The sequence below is a fragment of the Cinclus cinclus genome, chromosome 6, assembly GCF_963662255.1.
Source record: "Cinclus cinclus chromosome 6, bCinCin1.1, whole genome shotgun sequence".
Lineage (NCBI taxonomy): Eukaryota > Metazoa > Chordata > Aves > Passeriformes > Cinclidae > Cinclus > Cinclus cinclus.
The window spans coordinates 56,354,235-56,372,670 of NC_085051.1; the positions used below are offsets into that span (position 1 = coordinate 56,354,235).

An 18,436-nucleotide genomic window follows, 5' to 3' on the forward strand; every position below is an offset into this window, starting at 1 on the left:
TGCCTGCTTACCCTCCAGGCTGAAAACTGGAGCAGAGAAGGAAATAAGGATTAGTTTTCTGTTGGTATGAATGTACTTCTGCAGAGTGTAGGTGGCTACTCTGTGGAAGGGCTTGTGTTTATCACTACGTGAGGGTTGCAGTGCCTTCAGAGCACCCTCCCACCAACATTTGCAAACTGTAGGTCCAGGGCTGCTGGGTATTTTTTAATAATGTGGCACAATATAGGTTCTTTTGTTGTTGTTTTCATTTGTTTTTTTTTTTTTTTCTTTTTTTTTTCTTCACCCATTTTGCTTCTGGCAGAGGGAGATTTTGAGGTTTTCAGGTTGTCAGGTTGTTTTCCCATCCTTCTCTGCTGTGTTAGAGATGATCTTTAAGGGCTGATGTTCTCCAGCAGCATCTGTTTAACTGCTGCCTTCACACTCCCCTTGGTTTCTTAACCCAGCTTGCAGTTCCAGCTTCAAGACTTGAAAACTTGCTACAGCTCTCTTCTGCTTTGCTGGATTCCCTTATTAAATAGTCCTTACCTCTGCCCACACAACCATTCACCAACCACATTAGGCATATATACATACATATATGTATATATGTATATGCATTCCTCTGTATATGTATATCTGTATGGCAATACTCAGGGAACCTCTTTACCTAACTTTTCCTCATTTTGCTGCTTCTACAGCAGTAGCCACCATGCCTCTGTCTTTGTTTTTTCTCAGCACCTTTGTACAGGGTGTTTTGCCTACTTGCTTTCATCTCAAAGGGTACCAATGGATTCCCAGGTATAAGTGCAGTACTTCTCCAGAAAGCTGAAGCACTCTGTTTTAGTAGTTATACAAAAGTCTTTTGTCTTAGGTTAGCAACTGGGAATTAAGATAATCAAGTAATCAGCATAATAGCTTTGGAATTATCACAAAAAGCAATCTCACATCTCTCCCACTTCTCCAGTTTACTGGTAGTGAGTTACTGGTTTAATCCCAGCTGAATTTCAATAAACCCTTGTGGGTTTTAACCTTCCCCACAGCAGTCCTAGCCCAAATGGTTTCCTCTGCCCTCTGGGATCTGTGCTGCAGCTCCTGGCACAGCTCCCAGATCTGGTGCATCAGGGGAGATTTGGGGAGAGGCAGCAGTGCTCATGTGGGATAACAGTGGGCAAGAGGTTTGTGCCAATGTGACAGCTCTCAGGCAGCTCAGGAGAAAAGCCATTCTGTCAACTGGCTGAAAGCACATCAGATCCCAGAGCTAATTAGCTGGCTGGGAAGGCATTTTTGGTGCAGTGTGAGTAGGTGCTTGTTTGGGAGGGAGGGACACAGAGCTTTGGATGGAGAACATCTGACATGCACAGACCTGCAGGGGAACAGGGTGTTTCTAAGAAAATTGCCCCAGCGTTCTAGGATTTCACCCCTTGTGGAGCACACCTGCATTTTTCAGGGGACTGCCACGTGTGCATCAGCCTGGATGACCAGCTTCAGCTCCTGAGCACCTGCAGGAGCCCTCTGCAAACGGGGGATTTACCAAAAGCCAAGCTGACCACTCCAAAACCAAGGGCTGGTTTTGACTGTTTATGTGATGGGTGGTAGGATTTGAAAAACACTTTGTTTAATTTTGGAAGTTGAGGTATCTCTGCTGGGAGAGTACTGCACTGAGTAGGGCAGTGAGAAGGTGGACGTGTGACCTGAAACACAAAAAAGAAATTAAATCTGATTTGTCCTGATAGGACATTGAGGGTGCAACTCAGATCCTCTTAAATAATGTAGTGATATAAGATTTGGAGCGCTTCTCATGTAGTCCATAATTTTTGGATTTGATAGCTCCATGTTATGTAAAGAGGGAATCAAAGATGCCCTCCACATGTTTTTTCCTTGCCTTTCTACCTTTCAGACCTCAGTTTGTGTGACATGCTGGGAAAAAAAAACAAGAGCAAGAGTGGATGAACAATGTATTTTATTTCAGAATGAATTTTTATATAGCCTCCCGTGTCTGTTTACTATCTACTAGATTAATGAAGCTGTAAAAATGGGAATATATTGTTTTCCTTGGGGGAAGTAAAATTTAAAAAAAAAATTCTGGAAGATGCAGAGATATTGAGATACACACCTAAACTACATGCGTGTTTTAATAATGTGCAAATGTTATGGGTTGGGGGTAGTTTGTGCTACACCACATTCCAATGTCACTTTTTTCTCTGCTCCAGGAACCCCTGTTTGGTTCTACATGCAAATTGCACCGATAAGAAATGAGCATGAAAAAGTGGTTTTGTTCCTGTGCACTTTTAAGGATATCACTTTATTCAAACAACCGATCGAAGATGATTCAACAAAAGGTAAACACGAAATACAATATTATTTTTTGTGAAGGGTAGAAGTAAATGCTTGAGCTCAGACCTGTCACAGTGACATGTCCTGTCTGTGGTCTGTGTCTTGAACTGAGGAAATGTTTCGTGACCTGTCGGAATTTCAATGCCATTCTCCTAAATTATTGGGGAAAGAAAAGTATACGTCACCATGAGTGGAAATTCCCTACCAATGTTTTTCTAGTCACAAGCCTTCTTTTTTTCTTTGTAATTCACTTCTTTATCACTACAGCTGGCACTTTATAAAAATTACACAGTTTTGATTGCTGTGCTGTTTTGGGAGATATTTGTTATGGGACAGGTGTCATCCTTTCAGGAAAAAAATAATTCCATCTCCTTGTGATGAGATGCTGATATTTCTTCCCATTCTCCCTCTTAGAGGTGAAATGTGAAAGAAACAGCCTGCTTGAGTAATTTATTACTGCTCAGGAGTGATGACTGCATGGCAGTGGGCATTGTGCTTGTTACTTATCAGCTGCAGGGCAGGATTTTGTTGGAATGCTCTTGTCAGTGAACAGCTCATGGCCAGGCCTGCAGCCTTGCAGGAGAAATTGGTGGAGAAAGGTACAGAGGATCTGGAAGCATCATCCTTTGCCTTAGTTACAAAACACATGTCTTGTGTCAGGTTTACCTGTGTATTGCTTTGGGTGAAACAATGCACACTTACAGAAAGAAGGACATGATCCACGTCTCTTGGAAGTTGCCTCCTGATGATTAATTCTTTACTACGTTTTTCCCTTCACGCTTGAAGAAGGCTTGATGTCTCACTTGGAGCTGGTGTGCTCTAAGCCATCTTCTTTAGGATAAAGTTGCTGTCATTTGAATGCAAAGAGCGTTTGAAGCAATTTCTTAATAACTGAATAGCACTTATTACAAGTGTTTGGATAACTGAAAAGTCAGTTTATAAAGGCAGACTTAAAATGAAAGCTCCCCTCTGAGCTAACACTAAATATGACTTTTTTTTTTTTTTTTACTGGAGGGTATTATCCATAAAATTATAAGATCCTGATATAGGAATACCTTCTCAGCCCTCATAAACTTTATTGCCTCTACAATTTAGCTAGCAACCTGCAAATGTTCTTTATTTCACTTTCAGCTCCGTAATGTGGAGTTCTTCTGCCTGGAAATAATCTGAGATTTTTAGGGTAAATGCCAGTTAATTAAAAGGACTTTATAGGTACCTGAAGGTATAGGACTGGCTCCTTGCTGCAGTGTATGTAATACATATGGTAAGCTCATCAAGGAAAAAGCCAGTCTTTGCAAGAATCCTCTTGTAAGGTTTCTTTCTGGGGGAACCAAGATGTATCTCACATGGGACCAGCTCCTAAATCCTCCCTTTTTCCCAGCTCTCCCAGCCCCACTTCCTGCAGGACTGAGTTGCACTGAGAGGTGTTGGACTGCAGCAGGACAGAGAAATATTGAAAGTGGCTCTCAAATGCAGAAATGAAGAATGTTGCCTCCTTTGGATTCTCAGCCTGGGAGATTCAAACTCTGCTGCCTTCCCTGGGGAGGCAGGGATGTGCTCCAGGGGCTGAGCTCTTCCCTTCCCCATCTTGTGGCTGAGGAGCAGCAGAACCCATGGGGCATCCAGAACAGGAATGTGTTGGGAAAGAGCAATATCAGTGAAATGCATGACTTGTGTGCTGCTGGAGGGCACCATTCGTTGAAATGCCAGGTATTAATGATGGATGTCACGAAATGTTGCCCTCAGCAGCCAGAGAGGTTTGTCTCTATGTCTAAAGAGCCCTTAATTCTGTCAGAGTCATACTCTAAAACCCCCAGAACTCAAACAGAACATCGCAGAGACAGTGCAGCCACATTTCCCAAGTGCCTTTAAAACAGAGAATTGGAGCCTTAAAAATCTGCTCAGGGTGCTTTGATTAGAGCATTGAAGAGCATTGATCTGTGCCTCCAACAAACCTCATTATTACAAACCACTGACCCGATTTTTATTCTGCTTTTGTATAAATTAAAGCTTGTCTTTTGCATCCTTGATATAAGGAAAACACTTAAATATTTGCAGCACTTTACTACGGGGTGGGAAAACAGCACCGTTGCACTACCCTGTGTGTCTCAGCTGTGTGGGTCTCTGGGATCCCATGGCACTGGGATCAGTGTTTTTGTGTCAGACATGGTGCTATGAGAGATACATAATTCATTGTCCCTGCAGATAACATTACAATGTGCTTAGAAACTGCCAGGCCACTTTCTTTTTGAATTACGAGATTGGTAAACATATCCGTTAGAATTTAGTGGAGAATCTTTAAAGTCTTGTGGAAAAGGGTTTCAATAAAATACTTCTGTTGAGTGCTGGGATTTGCCATTGAAAGGGCTATTTTTTTTTTCCCTTTTAGATGAAGGATATTCCTTAAGAAATTCTGCCAGGACCATGCAATACATAATACATAAGTAACTATGGTGCAGATGAGTTACTGTGTGTTACTTATGGGAGCAGTAAATTTGAGATAAAAAATTCAGCAGGAATAAAATATTGATGCCATTATGCAATAATCTCTCCATACCAAAACGTTCTGCACTGTTCAAAGGTGTGTTACTTTGTTGTGAAGCTTCAGTATATCATGCTCCTGTGAGGTATTTAAATCACGGCACTGGTTGTATTTACACTGCAGAGTGTCTGCAGTGTGTCCCCACTCCTGGAAATACCTGGTTGGGTTGGCCAGGTCTGCTTGCAGTGGGGTTGGCATCTCCTGGAGACCTTGCCAGGGAACAGCAGGTTAGGGGGACAGGGAGTGGTGCTGAGGATGCAGATCTGCCCAAAAGTGTCAAGCAGCATGTTGGGTCTGTGAAAACAGGACAGACAAATGAAACAGTTGTCTCACTACAAAGCACATTGCCAGGGTGAGGTGGGATTTTTTTTCCTAATGTGTGTTTAAAAATGTGTTTTTTCAGTGCAAAAACTGCAGTTGACTTCGCAGGGACAAGCTCTGTGTGAGCAGAGGGAATCTGAGAGGTCTGGGATGCTGTGACAGATGGTGTGTGTCTCTGCTTACCTGTGTGCTCACAACTTGCTCTGTTAATGCTGAAAGGAGGAGGATGAGGAGGAGGAAGGGAGGAGGAGGGAGCTTTGCTTGCCAGAGGGAGTAAAAGTAATGAAAATTTTTCCTGGGCTCACCCAGGAGGCTGTGAATTTGCTGCAGACCAGAAAGCAGTTGTAACTTACTGGACTCTAAGCAAGACTGGAGAAAAGGGATATTTAAAAACTACCCTCATCTCATAAAATACAGTGACAGAGATCAAAACCCTTGTTTTCTGAGAGGGTACAGGCAGTAGACACTAAAGATTGGACTGACTTGTTTTCTTGTTACTTGTGCTCCAATCTATTATTGCTGGGTGATGCATGGGGGACCTATGATGTATGGCAATGTAGCAGTGACCAAAAAGTGACATAAAGCTATTCCTTGTAAATGGAAAGTTTCTTTAAAAAGTGTCAAACCAGTCAAAAGTGTTAAACCCCCCCAGCAACTCCAACAGAAGCAGCAAAAATTATAAGGGAAGGAGGGATCAACATCGTGTTTAATGAGTTCCCTCCTGGGTGAAGGTGCCAGCAGCAGCTGTGGAGGTCTGGAGGATAGAGAGAACACCCTCCATTGGTTTGGTTTTTGATTTATAGTGCCCCAGCTCCTGAGCTCCTGAGCCAGGGACTGATGAGCTGTGGTGGGGGCAGTGTGGAGGAAGAGGTGTGAGAACTCGTGGTGAGGCAGGAGGTGATCCCAACAGTGACTTGGTGGTCACTGGGCCAGTGCCTTATTTTCTGGTTAAGGAGCTGTGCTGTGTTTGCCTGATCTGTCCTTTCCTTCTCCTGCTCCCCTTTGCTAATAGGAATATTTGTCTGATCTGGATTCAGGGGTAAGCAGCAGGTCCCACCTGTGGTGGCAGAGGGCCAGATCCCCAGGTGTCCTGGCTCGAGGCCATGCACAGCACAGGTGGAAGGCCATTACAAGCATATGAAAGATCCTATTAAGTATTTTCTTTAACCCAAAGAATCATTTTTTGAATATTTGTACCATTTTTGAGTCACAGTTGGATGCTTTTATCATCTGGCTGAGCTTTTATTCTGTCTTTACCCAATGGCCTTTTAAAGACATCTGAAGACTTTCAATTCCTCCAAAGACACACAGTGGTAATAATCTTCTGTTTATTTGCTGGGGAAAAAATAAAGCCATTTTTCTGGGCCCTAACTATTAGAAGGGTGAATGGGGCCACTTAAAATGTTAATACCATTTGAAGCCAGGACTACTGTAGGTTCTATTGAACAGAAAGTTTAAGAATAGGAAAAAAAAAAGAAAAGTGAGCATTTTTGGTTAATAGTGGAGTTTCACCTAGTCGTGCAATGGTTTATTCCCTTTGTTATCATCAGTGAAGAAAAAACATGGCCTCTATGTAAACTTAGAATGTTTTTTTTTTTTTTGCTAGAATTCTCACTGGTTATCTGGAGTCTCTGTGGAATGAAATATTAGCTTTGTCACATCTGTAGTGATGGGGAAGTTCTAGTGAATAATGCTGGTATGTTGAATCAGGATGCAAAGTTGTATTAATGAGCCCCCTACAACTGAGGACGGTGTGCAGATGGGATCAGCAAATGGCACAGCAGGATCCTGAAGCTGCTTTCCCCCCCCCCACTTGATAGAGCCAGACTCTGATAATCAAGTCTGTCTGGGACAATGCTGTAATGCTTCAAGTGATATAACTCTTTATGGTTATATAACTCTGTATAATGGTACAACTCTATCTCAGAGTGTGACAGGGCTATAAAAAGTGTAGTAGTTGCAGAAATACATGCTTATGGTTTGCTAATCCTTGCTAAGCCTATAATTCTGATCCTTTTTTATCTTTAATATGTGCAAGTTATTAAGCATATATAACTAGTTGCACATGGGAACCTTTTTTTTCCTCGAGGGGGGTATCAACCCTGGTGATAATAGAGGAAGTGGGTGGAGGGATTAGAGCATGAAAATGAGGTTTCTACCTTTAGCTGAAGCACAGTGTACCCTGTTGAGTACATCACCTTGACAGTAATCCATCACAGTAATTTAATAGGTTACAATTTGGATATCCTTAACGTGTTTTTATTGCACTTTTCTGTGGCTGTAATAACAAGGGCCACAGTAGAGACCCACTTGTTCTTGTGCTGCTTCCCTTTGCTGTGATCTGCAGCTTCACTCCCTTCCAGGCAGCACAGAGATCACCTCCATTTCTGCATTTTCCCCTGGGTCTAGAGTGCAGCATCCAGGGACTCCTGGGCTAGGAGAAAGGACCTGGGTGGGGGGGGGGGGGGGGGGGGGGGGGGGGGGGGGGGAATAGCAGGGGGATGACAAAAATCACATTTACCGGGACACCAGGTGGGTTTTCAGCACCAAGAGCAGGCAACTCAGTGCGATGATGCTGAGAGAGAGTCTCTTTTGGTATTTAGGTAGTTAGATAATATTTAGATAAAATACTATTTTAGGTAGTATTTTAAACCATCCATTTTGATAAGCACAGCTTGCCAGTAACCTGAAACACCTTCCAAGGTTGCTCTTTTCCTGTTCCTGAAGGATAAGCATCCCTGTTATTCATCCCTGTTATGTCTTTACTGATGTGTGCTGCTGGCACTTTCTGCAGACACTGCATAGGCTGAACAGTCACAGAGAGAGTAGTTCCCTCACTTTCAGGAGTGATGCTCCAAGGCCTTATTTTCACTCCCCCTTCCCCCTCTGTATCCTTTTTTTTTGTCTTTACTGCTGCTGGAGACCCACCATGATGAAGAAGAGGGAATTTCCATATCCAGGGTTGTTTAGTTTCTTTCACAGAAATGAAGTATTTTTTTTTCTGAATCTGATACAGTCTTTGGAGCCCTTTGTGTGCTCTATCAGCAACCCATCAATGCACAGTAACTCTCTGCAAATATCTGGAAGTTTAATGTGCAATGAAAATGAAATCCCATTGAAATCAAATCTAACCCTGTGAGAGATTGAATTAAACTGGAAGCTGGTCTTTGAAGCAGCAGCTGTTGGATACACTTTGTATGTAGAAAACTGAACACTCATCATTAGCCAAATCTAAAATAATAAGTATAAATGTAGTGGAGTTTGAAAGTCTGATCTGTGTAACACAGAGCATTCCACTTCACTGAGTTGCTCCTCTGCTGAACCCATGAACTTGTGTGTAACTAAATCATCCCCTCCAGGGAGGCATCCAGTATTGATTTAGAAGAGGCTGAGCATCCACTACACTACTTAATATTTTTTTGTGCTTCTCCATTACTCTTTTGGCATTAAAGAAGTGTCAAATTAGCCAGGCTTTAGCTTCTTGCAGTGGCATCTTCTTATGTCTTTTTTTTCCACTGTATTAAGAAAGTCCCACTAAGGCATTTACACATATAATCAGCTCATCATTGCGCCTTCATTTGATAAAGTAAATGAGTTCAGCTCCTTAAACCTCTGTCTAGACTGAATTTGAAGGTCTGGTGATGGCAGATGTAAGGATGTTTTAGCTGCCCTTTAATCCAGCTCATTGGCAGCAGTAGGGATGGGGCTGTGGTGGCCTGGATTTCAGCCTCCCAGGTCCCCAGTGAGTTTCTGCAGCAACTGCTGTGGTCGGGTGGGTTTCCTGCTAATTCCTCATTATTGCCCACTGCTCAGCCTCCAAGCCCCGTTCTTGCTGTTATGTATCCGAGGAGCAGGTGACGTTTTTGCCAAAGCCAATTACATGCTGAATTGCTCATCTGCCAAGACCTTTGGACTCTTTTCAGAACTGTTCTTTGCTTGGGACATTTCTCCCTCTCTTGCTGGAGTTAGTTTTTATTCTCTGGATGACTGTTTTCCATTTAAAACGTGTCTTAATGGCATGTGCCCAGTTATCAAGCACATCATCATGTTTGACTGTCCTCGGTGCTGTTTAACATTCCTCTTCTAATTCTCCTGTCATTTGACACTTATCAGTCATTTTATAAGGACTTTCAAACACTGGAGACAAGCACTGAATAGGATGCCTGGCCACTGGTGTCCAGAAAGCTCCCAATAATAAATTTTTACTTTTTTCCACTGCTCCTTGCTTGTTATTTGCCAATCAACAAGTTCTTCACCCATTTAACCTGTAATTTACTGAACTGTGTGGTCTCAGTATCTCGTTGAGAGTGTCACACAAGGCACAAGGGTCAATTTGGTGAAGATTGCTGTGCAAGAAGCTTTGGCCACTCTGTGTCTCTGGGGTGATTCAAAGGCAGAACCAGGATGAGGTGTTGTGATGGGATGAGCACTTTGCTGTCTGACCAACTCCTGAAAGACAGCTGACTGACATTTACAGTAATTAGTATTTTCTTTTTTCACCCTTTTTCTTCCCAAAATTTGCACCAAAATTTGCATAAGTGTATAAAACTTATGGGAAGTAATTCCCCGGTGGCCCTGTGTTTGTGTATAAAGTTTAGCCTTATTTACAGAAAAGTGAAGTGTAAGAAATTTGGCACTGTACATTTAAGGCTATTTGAGAATTCAATTTAAAAAAATATATTGTAATTTTAAAATGTATGCCTAGTGTAGTCTAGAGTTATATAAATCTTAGCTCTTCTTATCAGTCAATCTCAAAATGGCTTGCAAATTAGGTAATTAGCATTATCTTCATTTTGAGGAGGAGAAACTGAAGCTCAGAGAGGTACAATTATATGCCCAAGATCACCCATTAGTTCTTCATCCATATTTGAGCTCCCCAGCAGTTGCAGTGGGTGGATGGTAACTGGGAAGGCAACACTGAGCAAGAAGGGAGGTTGAATGTAAAAATTATCCCAGGAGTGCAGTGCATTATCAGACAGTGGAACACACAGAGTTTAAATTCCAGAAATTTATCCCAATACTTTGAATTTAATTTTAATAGACTCTTAACTGCATAAATATTTTTTACTGCACCGTGGGAATGATTGAAAATGGTTTGATCATTAATCTGTTTATTCAGGAATCCTGTTTATTCCTCTCTCTAAAAACCCAGTACTGGGATTATTAAGTTTTTCAAAGAGACAGTGAACTCTTTCAGACATCTTTTGCCTGCAGTAAAGAGCAAACAGCCAGCCATTGTCATTATTTTACTGCTGAAAAGTCTAGAAATAGTTGAGATTTATACATGCTAACTATTTATGGCAAAGGATGATCCATGCTACCAATTGAATTCCACACTTGATAACTCTGAGCAGTGCTAGCTCTTTGCTCTTGTGGGTAAGTTATAAAAGATATATTATTTAAGCATTCTGAATGTTAACTATTTCGTGCTTCACAATGAGATCAGAACAATCTTTCCATGGCTGGGATCTGTTCCCTGTGCTCCTGCAGGCAGGAATCAACAGAAACACTGCTGGATTTTTTCCCTGCAATTGTTTTTTTTCACTCTAGATATAATTCTCAACCCAAGTGTATTCCCTGCAGTCTAACATAGGGGATAGTTCCCTGTTAAACTATTTAAAAGTCATCATTACTTAAGACCAGACAAACCCTGACAAAAAGGTCAATTGCAACCTAGTAGAGCCACACTAATGCTTTATTGGGGGAACTAGTGATGTCTAGGTTTTTCAGAGCAAGTGCACTATAAAAGACATTAACATTTCACCTCGAGATTTTAAAGTCTTCATAAACTCTGATGTATGAATTTAGCTTTAAAATAACATAATATAGTTATGAATTAAATATATCTTTTTTCAGTGGTGCTGCTAGCTGGGTGGTTAGATCTGCATTTGGAACTGTACACAAATCCAGTCAGAGAGACTGCAAATTTTCAACTCCTAATTAAATTATGGTGAGAGATCTAAAGGTTTTATCACTTGTATTTAGTTATATTTGAAAATATTTTTTGTTTGTTTTTTGAGCTTTGTGAGCTTGGAAGTCCTTCTGATTCCAAGGTTTTGTCTCCACATAACCTTTAGGAAAGATTCTGAGATGTCTTTTCCAGCCTAAACAATTCAATGATTCTGTCTCATCCATTCCAGCATCACTTCTGCCTGGGAAAGCCTCCCTTGCTACATTTTCTTTGGAAGGATTTTACTCTGGCTGGCTCTTTTTATGCTCTGCCATACACTGCAATAACATCTTGGACCTGGCTGGTGTTTCCCCTTGCCCAGGGAAGGCAGCAGAGATGAGGAGTGCTGGAGATGGCTGGGGGTGTTGGTGTTCTTGGGAAGCAGACTGGTGACCAGAAGGGCAGAGAGAGGTCCCTGTGGGAGTGCAAGGGTGCAGCTGGCAGAAATGTGAAAATGTGAAGTCCCTAAATGAGTCTGGAAAGGATTTTGCACACAGAGAGAGCAGTGAGTGTTTGTGGAGGGCAGCTGCCACAGGGCTGTGCCCATCCCAGCTGTCCAGTGTAAATCAGAATGCTGGAGCTGGGATCTCAGGGAGAAAGATGTGCAGGCATAATGCTGCTCTTGTTGGAGGAGTAGCTGATGGAAAGGCACGTGCTGTAGTGAGTGGGATAGTTTGGACTTTCTGGTGGTGGAGGGACAAAAGGATCGAGCTCTAACTTTGGAATACCATTTCCCCCTCAGGCACCATGTAGTGTCTGTAGAGGTGTATGAATCTGTACATTCACACACCACTGAGTGGCTAAATGAGCTCCTCAGACCCTTCTGGAAAGCTTTTCATCCTCTGAGGAGGTGTTTGGGTGCTCTGTCTGCTTTACCTGACTATTGCCTGCCTCCTGCACTCCCCCAGGCATCCTGTCACAACATCAGCAGCTTCAACCAGTGTCACAGCATCTAAGAAAAATACAGAAATAATACAGAATATATAGAAAAAATGTGTAGAAAAATATATTATATATAGAAAAAATAAATTTTTAGAAATTAATTTGGTATTCTTGCTTTTTATTCCTCTTCAGAGAAACCTCTGGTTCAGCTGTCGTGTGAAGGACATCACAAAGTCATCTCTGTCTCAGTCAGACCCACAATCAAAGGGCTGTTAAATTGACAGACCTTGTTTAGGGCAAGACACATGGAGAATAGTGGGTGTAAAATATTTAATTGTGTCTAAAATGCATGGAGGACAAAGGAAGCTGCCTGATTGGAAGGGCAGCATTACAGCTGGGCCAAGGCAGAGATTAGTTTAGCCATGTCTATCAGCATGCTTGTCTTCTTCATGTCCTGTTCTTGCAACTGTTAAACCTCCAGTTTAATGAGAATGCAGTGATTTTACTTTGAATAATGGATAGAAACAGGCAAATATTTTGCTAGGTTCCTGTTTAAGAAGTCATTGTTTTAGATCCTGAGAATGAATGCAGATCATGAGGGTCTTTTTTAAAGCAGGGAAACAAATGCTTCTTATTTTGTGGATAAGAAAGTAATTAAAGAAAACCAGGGGAAACAGTAATTTTATCTATATGCTATTGCAGCATTTTCTATTCAAGGTGGTTCATGTCTTTGTGTGGAATACCCAGTTTAACTGCTTGTAAGGAAAAGCAGCTGCTGGCCTGATCTGGTGTGTGATCTGAGGATGATGCTTTCTCCCCCCAAGAATCTGAGTGCACTGGTGCAAGTTCAGGGTGCTTTTTTCAGGCAGTGCTGTGGAAGAAAGATGCAATCCAGCTGAGCTGAACAGAGCATCAAAAGTTGCATTTTCTCATGAGTACATTTTTGGTTTTGCCCCTCTTGCACCTGCTATTTGTGCATCTCCTTTACTCCTTCCAGACTGAAAATATCTGTGAGGACAGGCGGTCACTAATACTTGGGATAAAATTACCATTCTTTTCAAGTGTCTGTCTATAGAGGAAAAGAGAGAATTGTTTGAAGAAATATTGACAGCAGTAGGCAGCTATGCAAATTTTCCCTGGTCTATTTAAACATACACATTGGTTTTAAATATAATTCTGAACTTGTCTAGTCTACAACAAGGTCAAGAAAGAGAGAAATGTACCCTCTGCAGATTATTTCAGACCTGAGGCAGCCTGTATACATTTTCACCTTCCCACTCATAACCCAGCATCTTGCTGTTGCTGTGTTTTTAATTCTCTTGGGTTGTAAATAGGAAACAAAAGAACCTGGTACTTTTTTTCATGTGCTGAATTGGAGAAAAAAGTCATGTTAATGTATTCTGTGCTTCCAATGGCCAGAATCATGGGCTTCATAGGGCTGAAAGAGATGTGAAAATGTGAAGTCTCTAAACGAGGCTGGAAGGGTTTTGCAGAAGGTCTGCTCTGGTGCAAGGCAAAGCTTTGGTCTTGGTGGAGAAAGGACACGATGAAATGATTTGTCCATGAAAAGAAGAGGTCAGAGCAGATGAGCAGAGTGGTAACCTTGAATGCTAAAATGTGTGGCTTCTTTCTATCACGTGACATTGGTGATTTCACATGGTGGTAAAGAAGGATTGGAAAAAAAATCATCGTTTTTCCTTTCTTTTTATTTTTGCAGCAAAAGGGTTGCTGTTGTCTGGTATGCAGCTTACTTCTCCATGTTCCCTAGCTTCCCCAAGAATTCTGCATTTGTGGTTAATGCAGGACAGATGCTTTCCTTACCTAAAACAGTGACAAGGGATTTCTTGGCAGTTCTACTTTTATAAGAGAGGCATTTTAAACCCTGTATTTTTATGAGCGGGATCTCTCTGCCTGCAAAGACCATACACGAAACCATCTCCTGTCATTGCCAGCCTCTGATTCTCCTCCAAATCCTCCTCTAACTGGACACAGCACTGCAGGAACTGGCCTCACCAGTGAGGAGGAGATGGGAGGGATCACCTTCCTGGACCTGCTGGCAGTTCTGGGCCACATTCAGCCATGGATTTCCACCGTGGACACGTTTAACTCTGGGAATCCCCAAACCATTTTCTGCCAAGCCACTTTCCAGCATGTGCAGGGGGTTGTACCTCTTTAGGTACAGGGCTTTTCACTTCTCCCTGCTGGACATCCTCACGTGTCTGTCAGAAGTTTGAGTAGCTGATAACACTGAGATGTCACGAATGAGAGCGACTGGGGCTGTACCCAGCAGTTTGTCTGTGAAGGTTTTGTTTTTCCTGAGCACTTTTCCGTCACTCTCGTATCAGCTGTGGGGCAGGATGACAAAATCAAGATTGGGGACTGGCCCATATTTGTCCTTATGGACCACAGGGAAATATTTTGCCAGGGGGAAAGTGCTATGAGTGGGTACAGAGTGTGTGAGTACCTGCCCAGGTCTGGAAGTGGGTGAACACCTTCCTGGAGGAGAGCTGCTCTTTCCCCCTGGTTCTTGCTGTGTGTTTGCAGTGACCCAAAACAAATCACCTGGGTGCAATATGGCCTCCAGCAATTACTAGAAATGCTGGGGCAGAGCTGTCACAATGCTGTTACCAGGCTCAGTTGGTCTTTGAAATTGCTGGTTTAGAAAAACAAAAAACAGTTCTGACTTCTGTCTTAAAGCTGTCTCCTTCCCTGCAGTTTTATAGACAATTAGGAGTAGGAGGAGAAGGAAAAGTGCAAGGATTTTTTTCTAGAAATTAATAGTTTATAGATCAGTGTAGTCTGCCTTGACCTTGTTTAATAGAGAAAGTGCATATTCCTAATTGAATATCCCTGTAAGCAGCAGAAGCATGAGACATATCCAAAGCACACATTTAAAGTTTACATTTGAAAAGTTAGTAAAATGCTTCTATTTTTGCCTTTTCACAGTGAATTTTTTATGTGCATTTTTGAGGTCATGTATAAATAGCCAGACATAAATGTTTGTGCAGTGCTGGTGACATGTCATAGTATTTTAAGCTGTTCTGATTGTTAAATGATGAACAATGGGTTTACATTTGTGTGAATGAGATATGTATGTGGTAGATGGCAAAGCCAAGTTTGTACATAATTTTTTTTTCCTTGAAGTTCCACTCTATTTTCTGTTCCCTGCTCCTTATTTTGACTCCCTCAGGGCTTCCCTTAACATTCCAGGTCCCTGACTCCTATCAGCAAAAGGCATTTAAAAATAAGCCTAGCATTGAACAGGTTGCCCAGAGGAGCTGTGGCTGCTTCATCCCTGGGAGTGTTCAGGGCCAGGTGGGATGGGGCTTGGAGCAGGCTGCTCTGGGTGGAAGGTGTCCCTGCCCATGGCAGGAGGCTGGAATGAGATGATCCTTAAGGTCCCTTTGACCCAAACCATTCTGTGATTCTGTGATGATTCTAACATAGAAATGCTATGTTTCCTTTCTCGGATATGAATGTTTTCCCTAATTTTCACCTACTCAGCATTCAAATTAAATGGAAGTTATATCTTCTAGTGAACCCCTTTCCTGTCTGTAACTTGTTTGATATTTTATCCACAACTCTCTGGTAAAAAAAATGACATTATACCTGGCTAAAATGAGTGTTCAGCATCTCCTTCTGTGTCCTTGGGAACATGTTTCCTTCCTAACGATACTCAGGTTTTCAAATTTCCTGCTCAATACTGAGGTGATACACTGCTGAAAATCCTGATGTTTTCTTTGCTCTTTTTTCTTTTCTTTTTAATCTACCCCATCCACTGATGCATCTACACCATCACAAACACTGGGGTGTTTTTCCAGCAGGAATGACTTGCTGACATGTTCCTGGCTTGGTGTCAGTAAGAAACTGCTCCTTGCAGGGTGCTGCAGGAAACTGTTCCTCAGGGGCAGCTCAGTGTGGAGGTCCCAGGCTACAATTAAAGCAGCTGTTTATCATTAGTATTATAACAAAATGTATTTCTTATTGCCATTTAAATCAAGTTCTTCAGCTGATTTTACATGCTGAATGATTTATTTTAATTTTATTTCTTTTTTAGTTTGAAGAATTGCTGCTGGTGCAGTCTTTAAAAAAAAAAAAAAAATCCAGTTTATTTTTGTCCCTAAAGTTTAGGGACAGTTGGGGTAAAAACCAGTGAAGACTTAAGGATCAGACTTCCAGGGCTGCTCCAGTGGTCCTGAATCCACAGGAGCCTTTCTGTAGCTGGGATGGATTTTCCTTCAGCAGGATTTGCAGACTTGGGAAGCCTGTGCATGAACTTCAGTGGCTTAGAATTAGATTTCAGAAACAGAGAACGTCCCCAGAAGGCTGAAAACAGGATGTCATCGCTCTAACATAATACCTGCAGAAGGCAGAGGAAAGAATGTTTTGATTCCTTTCACATTTATGGTGTTGCCTTGAAAGAGCAGTATTTTCCCTCTTTTGCACGGTCTCTACGCCCGGAACCCGCAGCTGCTCTGTGCGGCAATGGAGAGAAACCATTCAGGTCTGAGAGTGAATATTGTTGAGCAGAAAGGAGATGTGCTAGCACTGGATGAGGGCTGAGTAGTTCTGATGGGATTTCTGACCCTTTTCCCCCTGTTTCCTGCAGGCTGGACCAAGTTTGCTCGGCTGACGCGGGCGCTGACCAACAGCCGGAGCGTGCTGCAGCAGCTGACGCCCATGAACAAGGCTGAGGTGGTGCACAAGCACTCCCGTTTGGCCGAGGTAAGGGGGGTGGACACCATCCCGGTCCCTTCCTAGGGCAGGGGGGGGAAGAAAACCCACCCTAATTCCCACCGGTAAAGGATATTCTTAGTGGAAAATATTTCCCGACTCTGATTTTTTCAGCCTCGCCTCTATTCGTCCTAAAGCAGCACCATGTGGCAAGCTCTCATTTTTAGGGCAGGTCATAAAAGCACTTTCTGTAGGTGACTTTAATTTAAATGGCCATATTTCTGTGCATACAGTCCTCAGCTTCCTGGATTTTCCTGAACTTGGGGTGCAGAGTGTGCTTCTCTACTCTGCTGTCTCACAGTGACTTGGAACCAGGATTGATGTCCTTGAGTTCCTCTTCCAGGAAAATGGGATTGTTTGAGAAACCTCTTTGGAAGCATCTCTGTCTGGATCCCCATGGACTGCATATATACCCTGATCCTGACTTTCTTACAAAGCCATCCCTACAACATTTCCGTCATCACTTTTATCTTCAGAGCTGATGAAATGAACTCCTAGGCAGGTGGCAAATATTTCCTTACCAGTGCAAGTGGTTCAATAAATGAGTATCTTCAGGTTACCTTATTAAATAAAGGTACTGCTTTCATCTTCATGTCCACTGGTAATGAAAAATAAATGGGTCTAAAATACAGGGTCAAAATATATGAGCTACTGAAAAAGACAGCCCTTGAGCCAGAGAACTTATCCTGCAGAACTGATATCTGCTTTAAATGTTTGGTTCTTTTGTTTGGTTTTTTTTTTTTCATTACCTGTCTGGTTTTTGTGCACTTGGATAATAAAGAACTCAAATTATCAGAATGGAAACCCACAGTTTTCAGGTGTTGGCAGTGTGGTGTTTTCCCTTCAATGATCCCATACCAATAGCTTGGATAAATGCTGGATTACTGACACCTCGTGTTTTTCAAATTCATGAGGTCTCATGACCTAATGTCCTATAAATCCAGTTATAGCCATTCTTGGTTTAGTCTGGAGAAGAAAAGACTGGAGAAGATGTGGTAACAATATTAAAAAGAGTCCAAAGCAGCTGCATAGAATGGGGGAGGAAATTGTTCACCAGGACCACTATAGCTAGAGGAAAAAGAAATGGCATTAGGTCACAGCAAAGGAGATTTAGATCAGACAGCAGAAAACCTCAGGTAAGGGAGCAGGTGTGCTCAGGAATAAGTGGGATGAGGTTGTACTGGGGAATTGTTCCCTGCAGATTGTGCGATCTCCTCTTTCACAAGTAGTTTATGGCTGGAAAGTGCTTTGTAGGCAAAGTGCAGTGAGGAAGGCAGGCTGAGGGGAGGTTCACCATCCCTGTACAGGCCCCATTTTCTCTATTTCTGCATATGAGGAAGAGCATTGTCTTCATAGTTCATCCCTTGTAGAATGTGCTGCTCACCTTATCAGACTTAAGAGTTATCAGTCATTTTTATTAGCTGTACACAGGAATAATTCAGACTGTCTGTGGTAAATGCAGCTGACTAACAGGATATTGTGTATTCTTTGGTGATTGAAAATTAAAAATCCATGCAGCATGAAAGAAATAATCATTATAGTTCAGTGGTCTCCACAGCCACTTGCCACCCACTCACCATGTCAAACTCAGCATGAGATTATGTTAAGAATAATAATTATGCTTTTCCAGTATCATGGGAGCTCCCAAGCACTCCACCACCAGAGGCACAGGAACTATCAAGCATATGTTAATG

At 42.2% G+C, this 18,436-nt stretch overlaps 1 protein-coding gene across 1 annotated transcript in view; it reads left to right on the forward strand.

Moving 5' to 3' along the window:
* The window catches only part of KCNH5 (potassium voltage-gated channel subfamily H member 5), a 143,479-nt gene that overhangs the window by 18,857 nt on the left and 106,186 nt on the right, over positions 1–18,436 (forward strand). The window contains exons 4-5 of the mRNA XM_062495737.1: positions 2,190–2,318; positions 16,618–16,733. Coding sequence (XP_062351721.1) covers positions 2,190–2,318; positions 16,618–16,733 — 245 coding nt within the window. The remainder of the gene's footprint in view (positions 1–2,189; positions 2,319–16,617; positions 16,734–18,436) is intronic.